At 39.3% G+C, this 25,288-nt stretch overlaps 1 protein-coding gene across 6 annotated transcripts in view; it reads left to right on the top strand.

Annotated features, from left to right (window-relative positions):
- STXBP5L (syntaxin binding protein 5L) overlaps positions 1-25,288 on the top strand; it is a 180,739-nt gene that overhangs the window by 150,572 nt on the left and 4,879 nt on the right. For 3 of the 6 annotated variants that reach the window (XM_054269702.1, XM_054269700.1, XM_054269704.1), the window contains 3 exons: positions 12,124-12,294; positions 23,632-23,871; positions 24,768-25,128. In XM_054269702.1, the coding sequence (XP_054125677.1) occupies positions 12,124-12,294; positions 23,632-23,871; positions 24,768-25,128 (772 nt within the window). Of the gene's footprint in view, positions 1-913; positions 965-12,123; positions 12,295-23,631; positions 23,872-24,767; positions 25,129-25,288 lie in introns of all 6 variants that reach the window. The other 3 variants (XM_054269705.1, XM_054269706.1, XM_054269701.1) reach the window with 2 other exon arrangements.

Below are 25,288 nucleotides of genomic sequence, written 5' to 3'. Positions count from 1 at the left end.
CCCTTCTAGTAACAGACAGCATGGGTAAGGGGTAAAAGCCATAAAACCATGTGAAAACAATAATGAATACAAAATGAAATAACCAAATTGGAAATCAAATCTTCTGAATAATTAATAAAAGATTTCTTAAGGCATTCTTCTGATAAATTTAATGCCATTTTGACTGCTACAAGACATGCTTTATTTCAGTTGTCTGGTGTTCATTGTTTGAAAATGTGCTCGTGCGTGAGGAAATGAAAACATTTTTGAACAGAAGCAAAATTACCAGTTTCTTGCATAATTGGAACACAACAAATAATTAAACCTTCACTAAAATGAGTGCAAATTTTGATGACTAGATAACACCACATTATGTCCTGAAGCTGCTGTATTTTGTTTCTGTGCAATCTGTCTTCCTTTCCATAATATTACAACAGTATGTTCTGTGCCCATAACCTCTACAATATGCCCTCTCTTTTTCAAATGCTATCTTGAGGTATGATTTCATCAGATCTCATAATTTCATTGCACCCTCTTATTAAATTGGTTTGCAGGTGTTTAAATATTTGTGATATGCTGCATAGCCAGCATTTGCAATATTTGCCTTAATCTCATTTGTGGTTTCTTTTTTTCTCATTCCTGTCACCACAAGGTAAGATATTGCAGCCCACAGCCAAAGCTGTGTAAAACATCATTCACTCCTTGACAGCTGGAGTAATTTTTTTTCCAGTGCTTTTGTTCAATTGCATTTATTTTGCTGAATGGTGTAAATGAAAATATTTAAACCATTATTCTGCCTTTATATGCTGATTAAAAGAAAAGTGCTACAAATTTGCAACATGGTTTTAACAAGAAGATGGCATGTTGTCTTCCCTCGCTCCTTTTTCTTTCTTACTTATTAACAACTGCCTTTCTCCTTTTTCTGTTGTTTCAGTTAAAGGATCAAGAAAGTTAAGTCTGCCAACAGATCTTAAGACTGATCTTGGTACGGTAGGCGAAAGCCAACAGCTTTAAACTTCCTTACATTCATTGGCAAAACATTTTACCAACTGATTCATGAGATAACACAATAACCTCAGAGGCTTTGTCTGAAAAGGCTTTCTAAAAACCACCTATTAACCCATACAGTTCTGTTGGCAGCTCTCAGCATTTTGCTTGTTTAATATTCATTTATTTCATGTAGACGTATATTGCCAATCATTACACACTGTGTGTGTAATACTTTATTCTGAAAAAACTCCAGAAGTTTTTCCAAGCTGGTTGTTGGTGAACTCTGCCTATAATACCCAATGCATGCGCTGGTCTATTTTCTTTATTTGGTGTATGAGTTGTGCCATCAGAGTGATAAGACAATTGAACATCTATATGTTATGGGGTCTTTGAATGTCTGAGAAGTCAGGTTGGAAATCAGTCATTTGTGTCAGTCCTCTCCTTGAGACTTACCTCAGCCAGCTGTTAAATACATAGTTTGCTCTAATCTTTTTCTCAATTCTGCTTTAATATTTCAGTGGAAGAGCATAATGAGAGTACAAATTTCACCTCAAAAAAGCTAAAATGAAAATTTCTATGTCTTGAATTAGCTAAAACTGCTGGGAGCAGATCATGCAACACCATATCCACATAAAGGGTACTGCTCCTGGTATTTGGATTGGAATGTACAGTTCACACAAAAAATTCTTATAAGTGGTCTTTAAATATTCTCAGTCTCAAGGAGTTCTTTTTAGTTTTGCTCTCTTGGGAAGTTTCCCTTATAAGATGACTGAAAAAGCCAAGTAGCCACGCCTCATTACTTAGCGTCCTTTAAGAGATAAAAATTAAAGTTGGATCATGTCCTTGGATAAGACAGCTGTATTCCATTTCTGTCACTGGGAATCATGTGCACCTGTTAACCAAGATAGCACTTGTTCCACAAGGCAAAAGTCAGGCATATAAATATGTCTTTCACCTTATAAATGACTGAGAAATTTGGAAAACTGTCAATTGCTCCTGGTAAAGATTAAGTAAGTAAATATTGAAAAATCGCTGGGAAAGTTCAATCCAAACTGTGCAGGCTTCAGAGTATGAAGTGATTCAGTTGAAATAAGTTTGAGAAAATAGGAATGGAGGAATACACCCAAATAAAATTTGGAGTGGAAAATTGTAATGTTCCTAATACTAAAAAAAGGTGAAAGAAGTAGGTACCTATAAACCTGTAAAATTAATATTTATCACTGAAATAATGGGTAGCTATTAGGAGGGAAGGTGAATACTTAGAGTATCAAAGTAGCCATAGGATAGGACTTAACACTAAGCCATATTCTACAGATCAACTTCTTTTTGTATTATTAAACGTACACTGTCCTGAAGGACACATAGCATTAAATAACTTTAAACCCTGAAGCATAAGACAAACAAAAAATAGACTTAATGGACAGAAGACTGTATTAGAGGATTTTGGAAAAGAAAGCATACCATTATAATTAGAATTGGTAAGAGCTTTATTGTGTAATATAAAATGTTGCATATCAGAGAAAAAGCCACCTTATCATATTCCTGTAATCATTTTTGGAGCGGGACTTTGTAAGCCTTTCCTAGAATATATCAAAAAATTGCAGGCAGATTTATATTTTAACTACCCTAAGCAAACACCAAAAAAAAAATCCCAGGAAACCCCAAGGACAGGGGAGCAGGGTAAAAAGCTCCAGAAGTTAAACAAATTCAACCTGAAAGGGTTGGAAGCATAATGATCCATTTTAAATGTATGACATATGTAAGGAACTTGGAAGATTAATGGAATGCATAATGTTGCCTGTAGTTTTGATTTCAGAGTAGTCATGTTTCTACCATTCCTTTATTTGCTTGTATTCATTCTTTTTTTTAATAGTATAGAACAAGCTAAGTATAAACTAGAATAAGCCTAAGAAGGTCTAGTTCAATGTCTTGCAGAAAACAGTGGAATGCCATTGGTTCCAAAAGGTTCATCAGCACTGAAAGGAGTGATCAAATTGTCACTAAAGCATCCTGTTTGTTGTTAGGGCTGCAGCAGTCAGGTATCCTGTGCTCAGATTACCCAGAACCTAAGGATGAAGCATGTGGAAGAAGCATTCAGTGTGTAAACTGGCAGATACCCATGGATAATCAACAGCAGAGAGAGGTTTAGAAAAGGAAAATAAAATGGACTGAAAACACCCCAGACCTTCAGCTCTCATTCATGACTGTCTTAGAAGGGCAAAATATTCCTGTTAATTATTCTAGCCATTAAAACTGTGCTGAATTATAGATTGCTCAGCTTACAACAGGCTGGGAAGAGTCTCTCTTTCTCAGTATAAGGAGCTACATTTAAATGAGAGTTCCTGGAAAAGGTGATGACCGCATTTCAGTTACTTCTGCTCCAAAATGTCCTGGCCACACTGTCAGAGATTATTTATCCACTGTTTGGCTCTTGCCTGAGACTGTCCCCATAGTCTGAATATTCAAGGGCTAACAATAGTTTTTGGCCCACACTTCTTGTAAAGATATTCAGGTCACCACTTTGAGATGATAAAATATTGTCCGTGCATCCCCTTGGCTCTGGCTCGTGGCTCTTCAGAGAGTGCTGATGCATCGCCCACTCTCAGCAGCGGCTGCAGCTAATTGGGACATACATTAGCATTTGGCAGCTTACAGTTCTCTCCCTTCTTGTGATCTGCCTCGTGGAATGTCCTTGCTTTCACTTTGCTTTGAATTGTAAATAGTTGAGGTTAAGTAGAAGTTAAATCTATTTCAGGTGGAGGTGTTGCCTGCACTGGAAATTGTCTGGGGAGTAGTTTGCTATCATTTAGGGGAATAATGTGTGATCTGATGACTCAGGGTGTTCTTGTTAAACTTCAATAGGATTTTCATGACCTAAAGGTACTTTGGGACTCCACTTTGACCTTTATATGACTGATGAAGTTGATCTCAGCTTCTTTTTATTTTGATGTGGTGATTATTATCTCTCCTTGCTGAAGCACTTGTCACCTGTGGATGTTGTATCTCCACATGGAAATGAGTGATGTGGCACATGAAGGGATACATTGAAGCTTCTTCATTGTTTTAGCTACTGCAGGTCACAGCAACCCAATGTTTATTTGAGTTAACCAGAAGGGAGATGTGACAATGCTGCTGCATAGACTGTACAGCTTCTCTATTACCCTTCAGAGGCAGCTTTATATGATAGGGTCTTTATTTTTAAACCTAATAATGTTTCCCAAAGTCTTCTGAACAGATCATCTTCATTTCCTTGTAGTGTTCACAGAGATGAATTATGGGGATAATCCTAACTTTATTGAATCAAGTGGAGAGTCTGAGATATATCCAGACATGTAGAACTGCTTTGGTACGAGAGCTTTCTAATGTTGCTTCACCAGCCACTTCAAGCATCACCTTGTATTTTCCTTTTAGAAAATATTTCTGCTCATTTCACTAAAAGCTTTTAAAGGTTCCAGCTGATCACAGGGAGCCAGACAGAAGCCGTAACTAAAGATGGGGGAGAGTCAATAACTGCTGACTTTTCTAGAATTACTATGAACAGATGGTTTGACTGTAAGGAATTATGCCATCACCTAGACTTTATTAGTGAAAGAACAAAAGGAAATGCAAATATAAATAGAAGTCTTTTTTTCTTCTTTCTAAACTGTGGTCTTCAAAATTGTAATATGTTTTCCTATGCTTTCTGCAGATACTTACAAGCAGTAAGATCACAGCCCAAAAACTTTAATTCTGAAAGTTGGGTTCATAAAACATAATTGTAAGGATCCAATTAAGGACCTGGGTTTATGGGTTTGTACTTCATTTTGTCCATTTTGGATGAGGTTTGTGGAACCTGTTTGATTTATGGATATGGTAATAGAGTTATAATATGAAAATATCCAGCATTTGATGCCTTTGCATTTCATTGACAGGGAAGTAGCACTTCCTGGATGCTCCCAAGCCTATAAAACAGTACCTGAATAAATGAAACCTCATTTCCATTTTAAGAATGAGCAGTGGGATTATAGCAGTTCTTGCTTTAATTTTTCAAAGTATTTACAGCAGACACTAGGCACTCACACAATTTTGAAGCTTTTAATCTGTTTTTGCTTACTACTGCATTGGACAAACTGGTAGATTTTAGATGGAACATTCTGTATTGATTCATCTGGATCTATAACTCTGTTTACTAAGCTAAAGAACATTTAAGAAATTTTGAAACTTTATGAGTTGCTTTCCTCCTTGGTATGACATTGTAGAAAAGGCAGCCCAGACATCCAGCTGTACCAATTATTTTCTTTAAATGCTTGGCAGTATACATTGGAAATTATTTGTATTTTTGCATGATAAGGATTTTAGGGACTGTCCAGTGTATGTCTCCTTCCAGAAGGGTAGAGGAACTTTCTGTTCCCTCCTCAGTCTGAAAGTACCATCTGAATTGAGGAATCATCTCAACTCTGCTTCTAGGTAGAATCACAGCACAATCAAGTTTGGAGGGGATCTCTAGACCCCACAGGTTTAGGTTGTCTAGACCCTCATCCTGCTCACAGCAGGTCAGGCTACACCAGGTAGGTCAGGACAGTGTCCAGTGAAGTCTCACAGCACTCAATCTGCAGTCTGAAAAATGCCAAATACAGGGGAAGGATTTCAGCCCTCAAACAGCTGCTTATGCTCTTGCTGAGTCTATGGAGGATGAGCTTTGCCTTTTCTGCTTCAAGTCTGATCACTATGAAGGTGCAAAACATCATGAAGGGGACTAAAGTCTTTCACTTTTACAGAAATGGTTTCAAAACTTTAGTCTTTTGGCTATTTCACATCTTGAGGCTTGAATTTTGATATTCTGTATTGAGGATCTCACTAGACAAAAGTCTCTTAATCTTCTGCAGGTCAGGTGTATGACAGCACCAGTTTTTTCCTTCCTTAAGTAGGAGAATGTTTATAGTCAAACATTTTTAAAAGAGAACCTATATATCTAATGGATATATTAGCACTCTACCAGTCTGAATGACCAGAATTTTGAAAAAGCAACAAGATAATTCAGTTACTATGGCAGAATACACATGTACTCTGTATTATATTTCACAGCAGAAAGGGGCTGTGTTCTAACTTCTAATGTTTCCAGATGAGAAAAAAAAATACAACAAGCTGATCTACTTGGGAATTTTACAAGCAAGTAGTTAAAAGGAAAGGTAAGTGCCTTAAACTATACAAAAATACCCTAATTAAAATGATTATAAGTAATACAGTTACATTTCATCACAAAGGAAAGGCAGTGAAATTTGGTAGCTGGAAAAACAAAACAAGCAGTGAAGATCATTTAGGAGTTGGTAATAACAAAATGACATGCAACTGGCTAGGCTCCAGTGTCACAGGTACTCACTGTTCCCAAGTTCTTTGGTTTAAATAAAGAAGAGTTCCTTACTGAGACCTTCAAAGGTAAGTCATTTTCCACTCCTTTCAAGCACTGCAAACACATACAGGGTATTCTTCTGTGCTGGGGTCTCTGTTCACCTCTCGGGTTGTAACATTTTTCACTTTTAAAACCAGAGAACGAATACCAGTGTTTTCCATGGTGAAAATGCAGGTGCAATGCTGCACTAAGGGGTGCTCAGGACAAGTTGTTGATATCCAGATGGTCTTGTGGTCCATCCACTCTGATTGCGTGTTCCAGTGTTGTCTTCTGTGCAGCCCAGGATTTATCATGTTTTGTGCTTATGTTTCAGAATTAAGTCAAGTTTTCTGTCTTATGTTTTCCTGTTTATTGCACAAAGCATAGCAACCATTTATGTTGGATTATTCTGTGGAGGCACACAGAGTACTGTGTACTTTTTGAGACAGTCCAGCAGGGTGGTGTGATTACTAGAAATTCAGCAGATGAATCTGAGGAGCAGAGTTAGATCAAAGTAGTCCAAAATTTTTCCACTATTCTGTGGGAGGAAAGGTAGATTTGTTTTTAGGTTTGCACTGCAAAGTTTTGATTTTTCAGATATGATAACGTAGAGGTGATGTTATGACATACGATAATGTATTCTCAATGTTTTTCATTTGGAGAGTGTTTCTTTTTTATTTTCATTTCATTTTTTTCAGAATTTCAGGCAAAAATTAGTAGTTTTAAAAGAGATTCTGTCAGTGATCTGACAATGCACTTAATGTTTTCAGCCACTTCAGAGTAATTTGATTCTCTGACAAATACATCTGTTCATCCTGCTTTCAAAAAGCCTAGTGGATTTAGAACCAAGTGTATGATAGGATTTTGTTACCATAGGCAGAATACCATTACATTATACAGGCAGAATGTTACAATGACAGCATATTATAGTGTTAGAGTGGACCTAGATATCCTACCAGCATGTCATTAGGGCAACTCTTCCTTCCTCTTCAAACTGATGAAGACATGATGTTAAATGTACATTTTTGTTGGCAATGCATCTGCAGTAACCTCTTCTGCCAGGGCTTTCACCTTCTCTCCTGCCTGGCTGACAGAACTGCACCAAGGGAAATTTGTGTTTCTGACTTTTTAAGGAAATTTCTTTTTAAAAAATTCCTTTAAATTCTTATATGTTATGGTATCAGCCTGTGTTCTCACTAATGAATATTCACACTATTACACTAATTTTGATTATTTACAGACAAATCTGAGACAGCTCTTGGGGCTATTTGTATGGTTTTAAGATTACACTTTTTTTCTTAATTCAAATGTTTATCTCTTTGCTGTGTAAAAATAAAGGTTAGTCACCATCATAATCATTACTCAAAATCTAATTTATTGGTAATACACAGAAAATCCCCCAATGGAAACAGATGGATTTTTCTTCACTTTAACAGTAAAGATTGTATTCTTCAACAGTTGTTGAGAAGATTATCTGAGACTTATTTCTCAGGTTCTTTCTGCTCCACATTAAAGCATTTCTCTGGTTCTCTTCTGGTTCTCATCTTCTCTTTTATTGATTACTTCCTTACAACTTAAAATGATATTATAATACTTCTAATTATGGATTTTTTTTTTTTGTTTCAGCCTCTCTCAAATCATTAGTAAGAAGGTTTTCACCTAGTTTTTCTGTTTGAATTTATCCTGTTGTTAGAACTGAAAGAATTGGTTGCTCATTTTCTTTCCTGATTTTTTTGTGTCAAGTATAAAAAATTGCTAGGTACTAACTGCAAATGAGTGCTTCTTTCTTTCTGACATTTTCATTACATTTCCCTTTAACAAGTATTCATCTTTTTACTGCTAAATGGATGGTCTCTTTTGCTTTTTTGCAGAGGTCCCCAAGTTGTTTAGAAGTTTTATGTTTGTAATCAGGCAGGTTGTGTAGGATATACATGTTACTGTGTGTAAACTAAAATCCACATGTGTAAATAGAATATTCTCCCTGCACAACATGCCTCAAAAAAAATTGGCTTAATTTGAGGCTGCCCTGTGGGTTTGCTGCTGTCATGTTGCACATCACATCTCTCAGTGGTTCCATCAGGTTCACAGAAACTGTTGTTACTTCTTCAGTTGCTCTTGATCTCATCATCCTGCTGGTATTTTGTGTGACACTCTTGCCTCACATCTAGCACTGTTCTCTTTCTTTTTTAAAGCAGTTTGTGGAGTGCACAGGGTACTGAATGATGCTAGTATGTGGTAGCAGGGACAAATAAAGCATTTTTAATTCATATGGGTAAGCAATTTTAATTCCATGAGCCCAGACAAAGGCATACAACCATGAACTGCATTGTAGAAGCAGCACTTGGACAGCATTACAGAATTTTATGTCATGAACTGTTATGTATTTTAATACATCATATATACATCCCATGATTTACTGCTTTGTTAAACCAATACAGTTAAATTAGTATAAATGGACTAAAGGGGTAATTACCTATGATTACTTCCAATGGCTTGCATGAGCCCTAAATTTTTTAATGCTCAGAATAGCTATAAAACTAAGCCCTGGCCATTTAGTTCACTATTCACAGAGTGCAGACAAGGCTGTTCTCCTGGCATAGTGGGATGGTTCTTACGCAGTTTGGAGACTGCTTCAAGGATAAGCTCCGCTAAACCCTGGTGCCCAAATATATTGCATTTGGCTGAAGGGATCCAGGAGCACTGGAGAGGATCATTCTAATTCCCTTCACCTCAAAGGCAGCAGCAGCCATGGGTGTAGGAGGTGTAGTACCACCCAAGGGGTAGGAGGTGATGGCAAATGCAGTGGTAGAAAAGGGATATTTTGTGCAGTGTTTTCTTCAGCAACAACTTTTTGCCTCCTCCAGAGGAAGAGAGAGTGAGGAGCTGCTGCACTATTGTGTCAATAGCACAGAGCAATCTGTGCATTGCTGCTTAAGTCCAACATTATTGTCCCTGATGTCAACCAATGCTCCATATCAATTAATATTTCTGAGCCAAGAAGAGCCCCAGTGGGCGTGTGACAAAAGCAGTAATTCAGCAAGGACAAAAGTGAAAATGTTGCTTTTCCTTACAAATCAAACAAAGCTGGAAAAAAAGCCATGTTTTTACAAGGCTCCTGTACGTGTTCTTTGGGGTGGTTGGGAGACATCTGTCATGGCAAAGGAGAATCAGGTGACTCAGGCCTCAGAGGGGTAGTTAATCATTGCAGTCATTCTGAAAGGCTGAGAGCTTGAACATTCTCATTCTCCCTTAGAAGTACACTGTAGAAAGTAGTACATTTCTTTTTCTTGTCACTTTTCTTGGGCAGTTCATCTTTCTTCAGACAATGCAGCAAGGAACCTTTTCTTAAACAGTACATAACCTTTCTTTAGAATTGTTTTGTATCACAGGCCTTAGAGCATTAAAAAAATGTGAGAATTTTTACACACATAGAATTTTCTCATAGATTTGAGTGGTCTTTATCCACTGGATTCTTTTCAGTTTCTCCACAAAAAAAAAGATTGCAGTCATGTTTGCTATAATTATCTTACTCTTTGTACAATACCTGTGTTTTTATTAAGGCTTGAAGACCTGCATTTCTTCTTGTATACATTTTTAAAAGTTGTATCTAGTCAGAGGAGTAGAACAGTGTTAAAATACAGACAAGTTTGTAGCTGATCGCTAAAGTCCCTCTTCTGCTCATTGTTATAGCACCCACTAATATTTCATCAATTTCAGTACTTGAAGGGATATCCCTACAGCTTCTAGGATGAGTCCTGATTTTTGTTTTCCTTCCCAGGAACTGTCTTTGCTTATTCAAAAAAGCATTGTCAAAACAGCTAAAGGGATTTAGGCGCCCAGATGCTAATGATGATTTCATGTGGGCCTCTGAAGGTAACTGAGACAAGCCAGCATACTTAGAGAGACATAGCAGCACTTCTCTTATGCTGAGGCATAGTGAGCAGGGCTTTGGATGTGTTGTGGCAATTCTGTACAATGCTCAGGGGAGAGGACTCACAAATGTTGTTAATTTTTCTATAGAATATGATTTTTTTCACTCTCTTATGTTCCTCACCACTTCCTAGTATTCTCCCTGGAGATAATTAGATATCATGCTGAAACACCTTCCCACAAACTGAATTTTGAAGAAAGGAAGCAGCTGGATGAGGATGTGTCTGTTGCTGAGATTGAACACTCAGCCTGTGTCCTTGAACAAAGTCCCCGATCCCAAAGGACTTTCTGCTGAAATATACAAACAGTTCCAGCAAATTTTGGAAAATTTCCTAACTAAAAATTGAATGAGTCATCTACATCAGTTTTATATATGCTGTTAGCTCAGTTAATAGCCATGTATTAAGGAAAAATGACAAGAATCATGGAAGTTGTGTCTCCTACAGAGCTATTTTGTTACACAGTACAGATACTAAATTGCTTTCTAATCTATAATTCTGAACATTTTTTTCCACTTTTGTTCATTAAGAATGAACTTTTTTTCACATGGAAAGGACATGACTTGTACATTCAAAGGTTACATGTACCACTCTGTACACTGTGTTCAGTAGAGAACCAGAATATTGAGTGAATATAGAAATAGATTTTCATAATGTACCCTGGTGTTATTGTGGCATGGTAACCAAGAAATAAATTTATCTTGGCATGTGAACATTCATCTTTTCCTTGGATACAATACAAATCAAACAGAGTTGACTGAATATGATACTTAAATGCAGACTCTTGAAGACTAAGATAATTCTCACATATAAATAACCCAACATTTAAAATTAAGGCAGAAACCCCAAGATTGTCCCTACCTATAGTGTTGAGGTTTTACAGTTTTGAACAAAATCCTCAGTGTGCTTGCATGAACCTGAACTTTTGTTTTGCTTATTACCTGCTGTTTACTTAAAATAACCTGCTGACCAAAAATAATTCACTAATACCTGGGTGTGGATCCTTTCATATGTTGAAGGGGAAATTGTGCTCAGTAATTCTCTTTATGTTGTTTTGCCCGGCATGAGAGGAAGAAAAATACCACATGAATATTTTACTGTCCAGTCCAGTTCTGAACTCTGATCCAAACCCTGATCAATGGATGTTGTGGTTTAAAGACCTGTTGACCAAGAACAGATGAATGAATGCAGTAAGAGTTGGAAGCAGGCATGTTTTTTTTCCCACCCCATGAGACAGCAACATGGGCTGTGCTGATTGACCATGGCCTCAATTCTGTAGAGCTGTTGCAGACAAATCAATTGTTCAGCAGTCAGTTTCCTTAGAAGTGAAATAAATCTATGTGACGTATAAAGAATAAAATACTTAGCAATATTATGGCTATTTTTGTAATTATCTCAAATAGTGGCCTGTTTCCTGCAGCTTAGAGTCAGGTAGGGAAGATGTCTAGCTCTGAATTCTACCCTGGAGTAATTTATACTTGCAGTTCTTATGAGAGCAAAAAGGAGAGAAAATACTCAAATTGACTTGGTATCTCTTAGGAGACACAACAGCAGGGTGCCAGTGTTGCCTGCAGTACCTTGGTAAATGCCTGTGTGCATAGGTCAGCAAAGTGCTGTGGGATCCGCAGCTCTAAGAACACGTACCAGTTCTGTGGCCCTTGGGTTTTTTCAAATTGTACCTTAAAGAGATGATGAGTTATTTTCTACATACATGTGATGAGTTGATAAAACAAATCAGCAGTTACTCACAGAAGATTTGGTTTAACCCATTCCCAAGTATCAGAACACACATCTCTCCTCCATTCTGAATCTTGGGAGCTGCCACTTTACCTAGCATTTGTTGCATTCACTTTCCAGATCACGTGAATGGTCACTGTACCAGCCCAACCTCCCAGAGCTGCGGCTCAGGCAAACGCCTTTCCAGTGCAGATGTGTCGCGAGCAAACCGCCGAGGGCCCGGCAGGCCCCCCTTCAGGAAAGCCCAGTCTGCAGCCTGCATGGAGATTTCTCTCCCAGTCACCACAGAAGGTGGGTGGCAATGACTCTTTTGCCAGCTATTTGTGAATTTCTCACCAGGTGTGAAAGGGAAAAGTTCAGCAGGATTCTTATCTGGTTTATTGCCTTGAGCTAACACTTTAAACTGTGATAGGCTAACACCATGATCCTAATTCTGTTCTTGTGAGGAGCATTTCTATCCTAAGCCACCCACCTGCAGGGGTATCTGCCTCACAGTTACAGCTGGAACCAGTACTCCCTGATTTCAACACCTGATAATGAAAACAGAGCAAGGGGAATTATATCACTCAGATTGTCTACCTTTGTATTTTTAAATGCAAATTGTTTCAAATACCTTTGTTATTAGTGGCACATGGCTAGAAGATTTGATTTTTTAATTGTTATGGTAACATAAAATAGCAAAATTTTTCCTCCACGTTAATGACTGATTATCAACATAACATAAGCCTTTCATATAGCTCTCTTTATTTGCCACACAAACATGGTAAGTTACACTGTCATATAACAGCTCCTGATGGAAAACACACCACTGCCACAGTAGTTTCTGTTGCTGAGTGTTTTTCTTCATCCTGTGTAGTACCAAACTCTTCTGGAATTCTTGTATGCTGATATTGCTGCAATATCAGCACTACCTGTACCTGCCAAGGCCACAGTATTATCTAGTCCTTTTATGCTTCTTTGTTTCTTCCATGCTCCCACAGTAAATAGGGTCACTGGCAGGCAGAGCCCATAACCCCTTAAGGTCCCACTGGCTCTTGTGTACAAAACATTTAGCAATATAGTGATACTTTCAATGGCATCATGTTGCTTTCTGCATACCTGTGTCATGAAAGATTCACTTCATGTTATAATATAAAAGTGTACCTCTTTTAGGGATAATATTCTAACTTGCTTTCAGGCTTGAGAAGTAAATTGCATTAATTGACATTAAAAATTCCTATTTGAAGGTATCACTTAAATAGTGTTACAACTCTCAGTAAAGTCAGTGAAACGACTGTTGCAGGAGCGAGCCAGACAATCTCCAGAGTCATTTATATCAGCATATAATGTGATGGGCCATGGTTGCAGGCTGTGTGGATTTGTGTACAAGTCATCTTTTAGCAGATTTGTTGACTAAAATAGTTTTCTGATTACCTGTAGTCTCTCAGTAAAGCAAAGCTTTCTGTCCAGCTAAATTATTTTTCAGTTGGCGGTATTACTTTTTTGAGTTCTAGCTCTACTGCCTGGAATGACTGACATTCCACTGTTCTTCATGTATCTTGAATTTCTAGACACACTGTTTTGTCAAGTGGTTTGATGTGTTTCTAAAGGTTTTTCTGCTAAATAATATGGTGGAAGGTGGTATGATGCTTGAAAGTTTCTTAGTCTGGGTGAGGGAAAAGGAAGAAGGGAAGTTAAAAGATTTGAGAAAGAATATGCTGAGAATAAGAATTCTCTCTCTAATGTGAAAGTGGTTTTGATCAAAACCTTCTGGTTGAGCTGTTCCAAAATAAAATGAAAAAATTCTCCTCTTTGCTAAGAATTTATTGACTACTTAGGAGCATATGGTGCAACAAAAAATAGATGTATTCCCAAGAAATTATTTCCTTTATTTTTGTACTCTCCTGAGGTGAGTCAAGATACATGTTTTATATCCTTTCTAGAAAGGTAGCATTTCAGGTTAGAATTTGGTAGGATTTTATTATTCTACCACAGTAGAATTTTGATTAGTTTGCTATCTCAGAAGGACTTCTCAGACATTAAAAAAAAAACCTTTGTGTGTGGGTAAATGGTTCTTACCTTTTTTAAGCCTGTCTCCAAGGCACTGATAATACTTGGAGATTTTTTTTAATAAGGCTTCCAGTTCCTGTTCTTTACAACGTCTTCTATATGATTTGATTAAAAAGATAATACATTTTGGTAAGTAATCATAAGACATATATTAGAATAATAGATGAATCTTCTCCCCTTGCATTGGATTTCAAACTCTACTTACTTAAATCTGACCTCCTGGTACAATAGGAACTATATTTCCAGCATTTTCATCAAGTCTATTTTCAACAAACTTTCACACAATAAATTCTTCTGACTGATCCAGTGAGCTGATTGTCAAGATTTTGCTGACTCTCACCTCTTTACTTCTGCACAAGGATTCCTAATAGAGACAAACATTTTTGAAGAATGTCTTTGCAATGATGAATCATAGGAAGGAAATGGAGGGGGGGAGGGAAGGGCAGGGTAGTTGTCTTGTTGTCTGCTGGTTGAAATATTGCAAACTGCTCAGATTCATACAGTGCTGATATTTCTCCCACTTTAATAGCAGAATAATTCAAAAGCCAAGTAGCAGTGGCAGAGGAGTGGTGCATCATTAGTGTTGCTGCCTAAACCTATGTTTTTCCCAGTCTCTTCATCATCTTCTTTTATGCTTTTTGAAATGTTATATGTTGTCTCAGTATCTTCTGCTTTCAGAAATGCACCACTCTCATGGCTGTAGTAAAAAAATCTGTACTTCCTCAGTATTCTATATCTAATCTTAGCAAAAACTTAGAACCTCGTAAATTCTCAATAGCGTATTATTATTTATAAGGAAGAGGTTTTTTAATGTGAAACACTGGAACAGCTTGCCCACAGAGGTGATCCCTGGAAACATGAAACATTGAAGGTCAGATTGTTCAGGGCTCAGAGCAACTTGACCTAGTGGAAGTTGTCCCTGTTTGTTGCAGGTGGGTTGGAACCAGATGACCTCTAAAGGTTCCTTCCAGCCCAAAGTGTTCTATGATCCCATGATCACTGATTCTAAACAATTTTGTTTTCACATACTTTTGATTAAGCAGTATATTTCTTGAGATATAAGAATTTATAGGCATTGTAAACAAATCCACAAATACAGGAAATGCCATTGCTGAGCTTCAAGCCCCTTTTGAAAAGAAGTTTTTGAAATTTCAGGAATTAGTGATTATGTTTCTTTGATAAGGCTTTCTTGCACAGAGTATAAACTACATTTTTTTATTATCAATTTAACAGTGTGCTCTTAAACAGTAATAAAAATACCCATGAATGCAAATTATTCTTGGCCAATAAAATCCTTACAGGGATTCTGACCCATGATAACATTTTGTAGAATGGGAATGTGTTTTGTCTCCAAGCTTAGTGGATTTCTTTGAGGGCTGTAGCCATTTGCACTGCTCATGTTTCAGTCTGTTCCAGCTCTGGGTTCTGACTAGCACCCCTTTTTTTTCTGCAGGTCTTCAGAGAAACACTGAAATAGGGATTAAATTTTTGTTTAGCTTCCTGGGGAAAATGTGTGGCTCGACTGGTTTACCTTCTGTACTGTGGCACAGACCCAAAATTGTTCATCTCAGCCTAAGAGCTAACATCACAGTTTTTAAACCTGCAGAAATCCCAACCTGATAAAGAATTGCAGTGTAGATTAATAGATCCCAAACATCAGCTTCTTTTCTGCACAGGAGAACAAAAAAAATTGGTTTTTAAAAATTTTTAATTGCAAATTTAGATTAAAGAAAACCCTGAATTAAAGAAAACAGTGGCATTAAAGAATAAAACTAAAATTGCTGTGGGAGGGAGCTCATTGTGTTTGTACTTGTGTAGCTGGTGGGTACATGGTTGTGTGCACAGATCCACATGCTGGCACACATTTCTCTTTTGAGTGTTATGAGAAGCCTTTCAGATTTGATACTTCTTGGTTATTGGTTTGGGTTTTTTTCAAACACTGCTTTTTAAAGCTATTTTGCATTCTCCAAATGTTTCTCTCTGGGTTGTGTTGGCTGAGTCTGCAATTTTTTTCCTCCTTGTCTGCATCCATACAGGAATCTGGGCATTCTGCATACATGTGTCCACCTGTGGTTCCATCATACATCATGGGAAGAAAGTAAAGAGAGAGTGGAGTTTTCTCTTTGAAGTGTTGTGTTTGGGAAGTCATTTACTTCCAGCAGCAGTGATAGAAAACTGTCCTCCTTTTTTTACTATTATTTGTATTCCCCATTATGTAGTTTTTAATTAGTCCAGCCTAATCACCTTGTTCTGCAAAGGCCAGTTACATATTGGTGTTACAAAATTGCCTCTGAATAAGGAATCCCAGCAAGGTTTTGCTGTGCATTGTAATTTTATAGGAACGCTAAGAAGAAAGACTTGGAATTTCTTTCACTTTCCTTTAAAACAATTCAGTTTCAGTCCTTAGCTTTTGGATTAACTCTTTTGATTATATGTAGTTAAAATTTGATACAGAGCACTTGAATTGAAATGTCACTGTGAGCTGGCAAAGCAAACCATTCAAGTAGTTATTATTTTTAATAACCTTATCAAAATTCTATGGCAAGTACAACACAATTTCCATTTTAACTGATTCAGGGTACTTTTCTACCTGAAGTTTTTCTTTTGTGTCTGACTATGCATAGGATAACTACAGTTATTCAGGGATAAGATGTTCTCTCATCTACATGATTCTGCCCAATTTGTTTTGGAAAATACATAATATTTGGTATATGCTATATAATTTAAAGGGTTTTTTTATTTATCAAAAGTATTTTTGAAAATTACCATTAAAAAGAAAGTCTTTAGGTAGCCTGATGGAAACTTCCAGGTAAGTTCAGTGTGCTGTAGTTGGGATCTAGAAACATGATATTGAGTAGTTATCTTAGGAAAAAGGCCACTGCCTGAGGAAGCAAATTCACCTGGTGTCGTGCTGAGCATTGCAGTGTTTGCTGTGTAATTTATATAAAATTTAAATCATTTTTCTCCTGCCAGTTATGACTGTGCTGTTAAGCTGTCTCCAGCAGTGCTGGATCCATAACACATTGGATTTTTTTGCACTGGATGAGTAAATGTGGCCATGAGGTTTCCTTCCCATGTGGCAAGGTGGAGGTAGAAGAGGGGCGTTTCTATTTTTGTCACTGGCTCCTCTTTCTCTTGAGTCTCTGAAACCCACATGTGGATGTGAGGTAGGTAATGATGGATGCTTGGTGTAGTTTTTAAGGCACTGCTTCCTAGGCCTCCAAGGAAACTGAAAAAGAACCTGGTTGCTTGATCTAGAAAAATGTTGGGGAAAAAAGCACAAAAATATTCAAATGCATGGCTGGGTACTGCAGGGAGGAAGGGAACAGTCAGCTGTCTGTGTCTCTTGAGAAAAGAACAGGACATAAATTACCAAGGCAGAAGCCTGACTTAAGGAAGATGGCTGGGGATTCATTTTGATCACAAGGGTAGTTAACTGCAGAAATTAATTCTCTGAGGAGGTTATTGCTTCTCTGGCAGGTTTTCAGAGCAGCTCATGTTCTCCAGCACATTCCCTTTGCCAATACAGAGAGGACCATTGCTGGTAAACTTCCTTGCCCAAGCAGCCAAGCCAGACTGACACCTGATCCCCTGGCACAGCAGTCCTGGGGCCACGCTTCACCAGGCCCCTGAGTGCCATGGCTTCTCACAGCTGGACTTTCACAGCATGTGGAAAAGCCCTTAGCTTGATTAATTAATTAGTTAATTTCTCAGGGAGGGGCTGAGGGTGTTGATTCTTCCTATAAATCATTTGAATTCTGCTAGTGTTTGAAGTTACTTTGCCATCAGTTTAATTAGTAAGACATGTATAACAGGAAAAAACTTAGCGACACTATGGTAAACCACAGTCCCCACTAACATTTCTGTTTGTCACCATATTTCTTGTCTGTGCAGAGGAGCAGATGAAAATGTTGCAGAGAAGACCTGTTCTAGATCTAGAAAGTGTGTTTCTTACTTTCCTTGGAGTATGTTTTCTGTTAGGTTCTGCTAGGATGGACTTGATTTCTTATGAGAATCTGCAAATTTTCCTTGTTTTTAAAACAACTAACTCAATGAAAACATTGTTGTTCTTACAGTCACTGAATATCTAGTCAGTTTAGTCAGTTTTAATTTAAATAATGATTTGATTCCAGGTGAAGCTAATTTCACACTGTACTCTAGCCATGTTGAATTTGAAGGTGGGTTATGACCTGAGTACTCAAATTTAGGTTTTTTTCCTTGCTAGCCCTCACTTCAGATCAACACAAAGTATTTTGCTATATCCATGGTCACTTCCCTTGGCCTGCCTCTTCCACTTCCAGTGCCCCTGGAGGTTCAAGTTTTTTGGATCTCTGAACCTTCCCCCCAGTGACAGCCTGGACATGAGGCTGATGCCCCCAGCACCATGGGTGGCCCAGATGAAAAAGGTTTGGAGGCAGGGATGTTGCCATGCCATGGCTTCATCACCTTCCATGATGCCTTTGGTGTCCACCTTACCCTTGGATACTTCCATGTATGAAAGGTATACAAGTTATTCTTTCCTGAACCATCAGTGCTATCAAAGATGCTTCAGCAGAATGGATAGTTCAGGTTGGGGTTTCAGTTCTAGAGAACTGTGATGTCTTTAATTAAAGAACATATGTCCAAGCTCATAAACTGAGTCCAAATTGAGCTTTTAGTGATGTTCATGTAAAGACAGTTTGCTTGTGTAAGTCAAGGGAAGTGATTCATACAATTAAATATGGAAGTTTGATAGATTCCTACTGCAAAGATCTTTTGCATTTTTGTAGAAATTATTTCTACTTTTTCAACGTGAAGAATAATTCTGTCCTGACAGTTCCCTTCCAAGTTTTTAAAACTTGCTGAACTAAAACATAAGCCTTAAGTTTACAATATTCTGGAAATATCAAAGATCCAGGTCTACTGTCTTGAATCTGTTTTCTGTTTCAAGCCTTTATTTTCCATCCATTCCATTGGTGTTGTGTCAGTGGGAATTCCGTGAAACCTTGCAGGTTACACTGCCTTAATTGTAGCAACTTCAGGGCAATACATTTCAGAAGTTTCTCCAGGGAGGGTCAAGCATCCCACAGCAGTGAGCTCCATGAGAGCACAGCCACATTCCAGTGGTTGGAATGCTCTGCAAGCTGCATATCCACAGCATAGTTTTAGGGTAACTTATATAAATTGATCTGGTAGGAAATCATTGGCAGTAAAATTCCAGTACATTATTTGTGCTTAGGACAACTTCTGCTGCTTTCTAGTGAGTTGTATTATGTGGAATGCAGCTTTGGAGTGGTGCTGTTAAAATGTTGGTTTTATAGCCAAGCAAATGTTCCTCAATTCTGTCCTGCCCCTTTCTCCTTGGTGTTGCTGAAGCATTCCCATCAGCACCATGTTTGGTCTCTGTGATGTTACTGTGCACAAATTCATGCTGTAAGTATATTTCCTTTACCATATATTTCCCCTTCACATTCAGGGCTTTCCTGACTACATAATTTTGAACAGATTTGTCTTAAAATGTAAGATGATGGGCTTAAACTGGAAAATGTTTTGAATGGTTCCATTGTCCTCTGTTAGGTTTGGTGTTGGAGGTTAAAACTTTTAGAATTCTCCAAGTGAGGAGAATATAAACCATTCCATTTTCTTTTTTTTCCAGAATATATTGATTTCCATGTCAAAAAGGTCAATTTTTTTATGTATTTCATAAACAGATCAATTACTCATTACTTCAAAATCAGCAAAGGACCTATAAATAGTGTCCAAGACACTGGCAATCAATTGCAAAACTCTTCAGTAATGAATGTAAATATTTGCTATGAAAATGTTGGTCTTTGTTACTGGTAGGTTGAGTTTTTTTCATTCCTCTTAGTAAGTGATGCTTCTATTTTCCTGATTCCTAACTTCATAAAGAAAATCACTGCTCAGGGCTGCTTTTGTATAAATGTCATGATGGTGTTTGGCTCAGTCATTCCTGTCCTTTTGCAATGCATGTGCTTTTGTGGCAGTGGGTGGCATTCCCAGTGCTCCAGCACTTCCATGGAATCAGGACATCCTCACACTGCACTGCACGGATGATTAACAGAAAACTCAAAAGCACCATCTTCCTTTTTAACCTGCCTGTGCATTGAAGTATCCTGTGTGTTTTTCCATGAGGTGGGAAGCAACTTAGAGAGGTTTTGGTTGCATTTAAGTCATAAAGCTTCTGCTTGTATGCTGCTGGCTCATCACCCAAATTTAACAACCAGTCCAGTGTCACAAAGGAAGTTGGTTCCTGAGTTTCCATCTGCAGCTCATTAACCCAAACTGTGCATAGGATGGGGCTGAATGAAAACATTTTGAAGTAAGCAGGGCTACTCTTAGGACAGCAGTGGTGTTTATCCTGTGTGGCCTTGACCCATGGAATGCACTGACTGCAGGTAGTGATGCTTTAGCTCAGAACTGTTCATCACCCAACAGCAGCATCTCCCAAATTCCAGTCACTGCTTAGCACTCAGGGGCCACTGGGGTCCCTCTGATGGTGCTCTCTGGAGCCTGAAGAAAAGAAAAGCCAAGAAATCTGGGTGTGCAAGAGGAAGAGGAGCAAGGATGTGGTGATCTGATGGGCTGTGTGGGACCTAATGGATCCTGGGAGCTGGATATGTGCCTCTCAGAGGAAAAGGAATGCTGGGCTTCCTCAAAGCAGGAAGCAATCTAGAGACAGGAGCACAATTATGAGACAGTGCTATGTAGCAGGATGTTCTCCACAGGAGGAGAAAACAGAAACTTCTGAGGAGCTTTTCACAGGTGAATGTCCTGTCCCCTCACTGAAGCACAGAATCCAAATCAACTTTGACCTCTGTCACAAGGAAGTGGTCCTAGCTCAGACTCCTGCAGAAAAATGTAGCTGACATTATGGCTGTACCCATCGTGCAGAGCAAGAAAAGGGAAATAGAACAGAAAACCTGGAATATGGTGGTTGGGTTAAGGATTGCTACAGACTGGCAAGTCAACTTTGAGAAGATGGGATGTCATTTTAAGACATAGAACACCTACTAGCAAATAATTTGGCAAATTTTTAAAACTTCCCAAGGAAAGTGCTTTTGTGTTTCTCCAGAATACAATTGAATGCTTTCTAGATGAAGAATTTGGGGTAGAATCTCTTTGAGAAAAGAGTCCCACGGAACAAGACTTAATTTAATCCTGAAATCTAGAAAGAGCAGAGATTTCTACCTTGCTTTAGAGCCAGCCAATAAAGTCACATAGCAGTTGCAGACTTTGCTGTTCAGATATGTTTAATGACATCAAATTTTGGCATATGTCTTGCTGATCTTTAGAATTTCAGCTTGAGTAGTGTATTTAATAGAAAATGGCACAGTATGTTCCCAAAAGTGTCCTAAAGATTATATCTGTTAGTGTCAATTTTGCAGAGATGTATTAGTTAACTGTACTGCACAGGAGTGAGGAACATTTCTTGTTAATTTAGGGAGGGAGAAAGCTTGATGACACATGCAAATGGCACATCATATATTTAAAGTAATGTGTATGTCGCCTACACGAACTGCATTTGTCCTTTCAACATCTTTCTTAGCTTGAGCACCACCAGTTTTGAATTTTATGTGACTGTGATATTAATACACCTGTTAAAGAGAAGATTAATTATATAATGACATTTTTATTAAGGATTAGGTACCCTTTGGGAGAAAAAATATACATATATATATATATATATATATATATATATATCTTCCTTTCTTTACCTGGCAGCTGTCAGTGCTCAGGAAGGAACTGGGCCAACTCATTCCCTGCAGGAGCAGCACAAAGTTCTTGGGGTTATGGGAGACACTAATTCTCAAGGTATTAGCAGTTGTGTCATAGATGTGCCAACAATCCCAGTTTATGCAGCTGCATGGAGCAGTCCTGAGACACAGCTGGAGGGCTACAACAGTGCCTACCTGAATGTGGAAATGGGGTGAGGGCAGTGCTTGGAAGTTCAAGTAGGCATAAGATTCTCTTCCATGAGAGTGGAACTGAAGTGCCAGGAACAGCTGTCCTGAAAAACTCCTCTCTGACTTGCTACAGATGCCCTCAAAGGACAGGAGGTGGCCCAAGTGTGAAAGAGTGCAGGAGAATCTGCCCCAAGCCTGTGTGCCAGCACTTAAGGCAGAAGCACATGCAGAAATACTTGGTGTGGTTCCAGCAGTGCTTCACCCTGGTTCTCTCCAGCCTTTCCCAGGGAGCTGCAGTGTAGGGATGACTTTGCACTGAGGCAGCTGGGCAGGGGAACACAGTGCTGCAGTTTATTGTCTGAGGAAGAGATTCACTGGCAAAGCTGCTGCTCTGGTGGAGCACAGGAACCGTGTATAGTGTGGGGATTAGCTTAGCTTTAAGCTGGAGTATGTGAGAAGGTAATTTTCTAAATTTATTCTTCAACCATGGCAGAAACTATTCCTCTTTTTAGACAGTTCTATTGGCTCTGAGGAGGTGACTCTTCTGAGCTATAAAAAGGACAATTTTGTACCAGATAAAGAGCTGCTTCATAATGATAGGTTCAGGAGCAAGACCTTTATCTCAGATCCAGTACCTTCAACTATTTCTCCACCTCCAGTCATTATGTTGCAAAAGAGCATGTGGGATTTCCAGGGATTTGATCCCATGTTTAACTACAGGTTGGTAAACAGCAGCACTGGCAGCACTGGACTGTGCAGCAGCCAGCCCTACTCCCATCTTCCCTCTGGCTCCTTGACTCTGCAGGAACTTTTTAGCTCTCTGTGCTTTATAGCCTCTGATGTTCCTGTTAATACCAGGAGCCACCTCACACAGCTTTGTGCTTCCTGCCTGGCACTAGATAAAGCAAAGCAGAGCTCCTCAGCCAGTTCATGGTTGCCTCTCTCTGAAAAGCTCAGAGGGAGTCTCTGTACCTGGGCACTTGCAGTGGGGAGAGCACAGCTCTGTCTCCATCTGGCTCTCGATGCTGCCTGCTAAGGCTCAGGCAGTGCCAGCTCACCCTGCAGTTGTTGCCAAGGGCACAGAGCAGGTTTCTCACTTCTCTCCCTGGGAAGCCAGAATGGATGTGTACCCTGAGATGTTTCGGAGACTGGGCTCAGTTCAGCAATGGGTATCTTTTCCCCAGGGAGCAGTTATTAATGCCTTCACAATAAATGATGGCTGTGAACGCAGTGCTTGAATGTCCTGGTGATGGCAACAAGATCAGAGCAGGTGACACATGCTCTGAAGCTGGTAATGGCATCTCCCTTCATGTCCTGCAGCAATGGGATACATGGATTAATTCTAAATGCATTGGTAACATATGGGCCCAAAATTGTTTTGTGCTATTTGGAACAAGTCCTTTGAGCTAAGGCTGTTGTAAATTCTAATTACTCCATGCTAATCTCCATAATAGGCAGTTATTTCTAATGCAGATCTAGCTGATGATGTCTGACAGCATTTTCCACACTTATTTATACACTGGCAGCAAGCTGGCATCATGCTAGGGTCACAATGTTTGCTCAGGTTAAGAAAACTTTATTTTCTGTACTCTGCAGGGAGTTTGTATTTGCTGCAGGCTTGTGCCTGTTCCAGGAGCACTGATTTATGCCTGTTTGCTTGTATCTGTTTGTGCAGAAAATAGGGAAAACTCCTTCAGCCGTTCCCGAAGCTCCAGCGTGTCCAGCATCGACAGGGACTCCAAGGAGGCAATCACAGCTTTGTTCTTCATGGAGTCCTTTGCCCGAAAGAACGACTCTGCTGTTTCCTCCTGCCTCTGGGTCGGGACAGGCCTCGGGATGGTCATAATCCTGTCCCTCAATCTGCCTGCCAGCGACGACTTACGGCACTCAGAGCCAGTCGTGGTGTCTCCAAGTGGTGAGAGTGCAGCTCTTTTCCTGCTTTTTATCTGTCTTGGTACAGTGGGGCAATAAGTGCATGATTTTGTAGGGCTTTCTGGGCAGAAGTGTCTCAAAAAATCAAGCAGTGATCACTCACTGAGTGGAGGGCACACAGGTAAAGATGCTCATGTGGGACCAACAGCTTCATGGACTGAGACACTTTGGTTGTATTAGCTCCAAATACTGCCTTGTGTAGCAGGCAAAGTCACATGCTTCTTGTGAGAACCAGAGCTCCTTCATATTGTGAAATTACAGTCTGTTTACAATTCTGTCTGGGATTCTGCAAGCAGTTTGGCTGTCTCGGTATCAGAAAGCTGCAGAGAAGCAGAAGGGAGTTCAGGAAAGGAAACAAAAATGTTGGCAGGTTGCTGTACCAGGAGAGATCCTTGGCTGAGTGAGTGACAGATGGTGTAGCAGAGAGAACAGAGGGCTGAGAGGTCAGGTCTGAGGAGAGGCAGCATGTGCTTTAAAAATGGACAAAAAATGGAGAATGCACAGAAGCAGAGGTTTCCCACCCCCAGTTTGTTTAGAAAAACAATGCTGGAAGGTCACCAGACTTGGAGCAATTTTACTGCTGGGGAATACATATTCTGCTAGTATAATGTAGAGATAAACAACAGGCCGCCTTTAACAGCATGTATTCCATCCATCATTATAGATATCAGCTGCCTGAGACCTTTCCAGTACTGGCAGGCTGTTTGTTCACCTTCTCATGTGCTCAGAAAGAACTGAGCAAGCACTCCTTGTCACCTTGGCTGGATTAATGTGTGTGCTGTGTTTACCAAAGCTGGTGTCAGCTGTGCTGTGCTGACAGGCAGCCTGGCTGTGGTGGCTGTGCCAGTGAGAGGAAATTCAGGGAGTTCTGTTCTGCAGGCACCGTGCTGACCCTGAAGGGAGCCGTGCTGACCTTCGCGTGCTTGGACTGCATGGGGACACTGACACACCAGCCCTATGAAGTATGGAGGGACCCACACAGTGCCGATGACGGTGACAAAACAAGGAAAAGGAAACTTGTCATGCATTCCCCTTCCTCCTCCCAGGATATGGGTGATCATCAATTTGCAGTCATTTGTTCAGAAAAACAAGCCAAAGTCTTCTCATTGCCTTCCCAAACATGTCTTTATGTCCACAACATCACCGAAACGTCCTTTTTATTGCGAGCAGATGTGGTCACCCTCTGTAACAGCGTCTGTCTGGCGTGCTTTTGTGCTAATGGGCACATCATGACACTGAGGTACTTATCTAACTAATCTTGTGGCAAAACTAAGCAAAGAGGTGGCACAGTGCTGTCATATTCCACTTGTGTTTGCTCCAGAGTGCCTGGTGCTCTGCATTAACTCCCTGGCAGGTGTGTTGAATTCCCTGCCTTGATGCAGCCATACCTGATTCTTGGG

Source organism: Melozone crissalis, unplaced genomic scaffold (assembly GCF_028551555.1).
Source record: "Melozone crissalis strain CALT ecotype California unplaced genomic scaffold, PUWL_Pcris_2 ptg000008l_1, whole genome shotgun sequence".
Taxonomy (NCBI): domain Eukaryota; kingdom Metazoa; phylum Chordata; class Aves; order Passeriformes; family Passerellidae; genus Melozone; species Melozone crissalis.
Note: the sequence above shows the minus strand (reverse complement) of the source record. Positions and strands in the feature narration are given on the sequence as shown.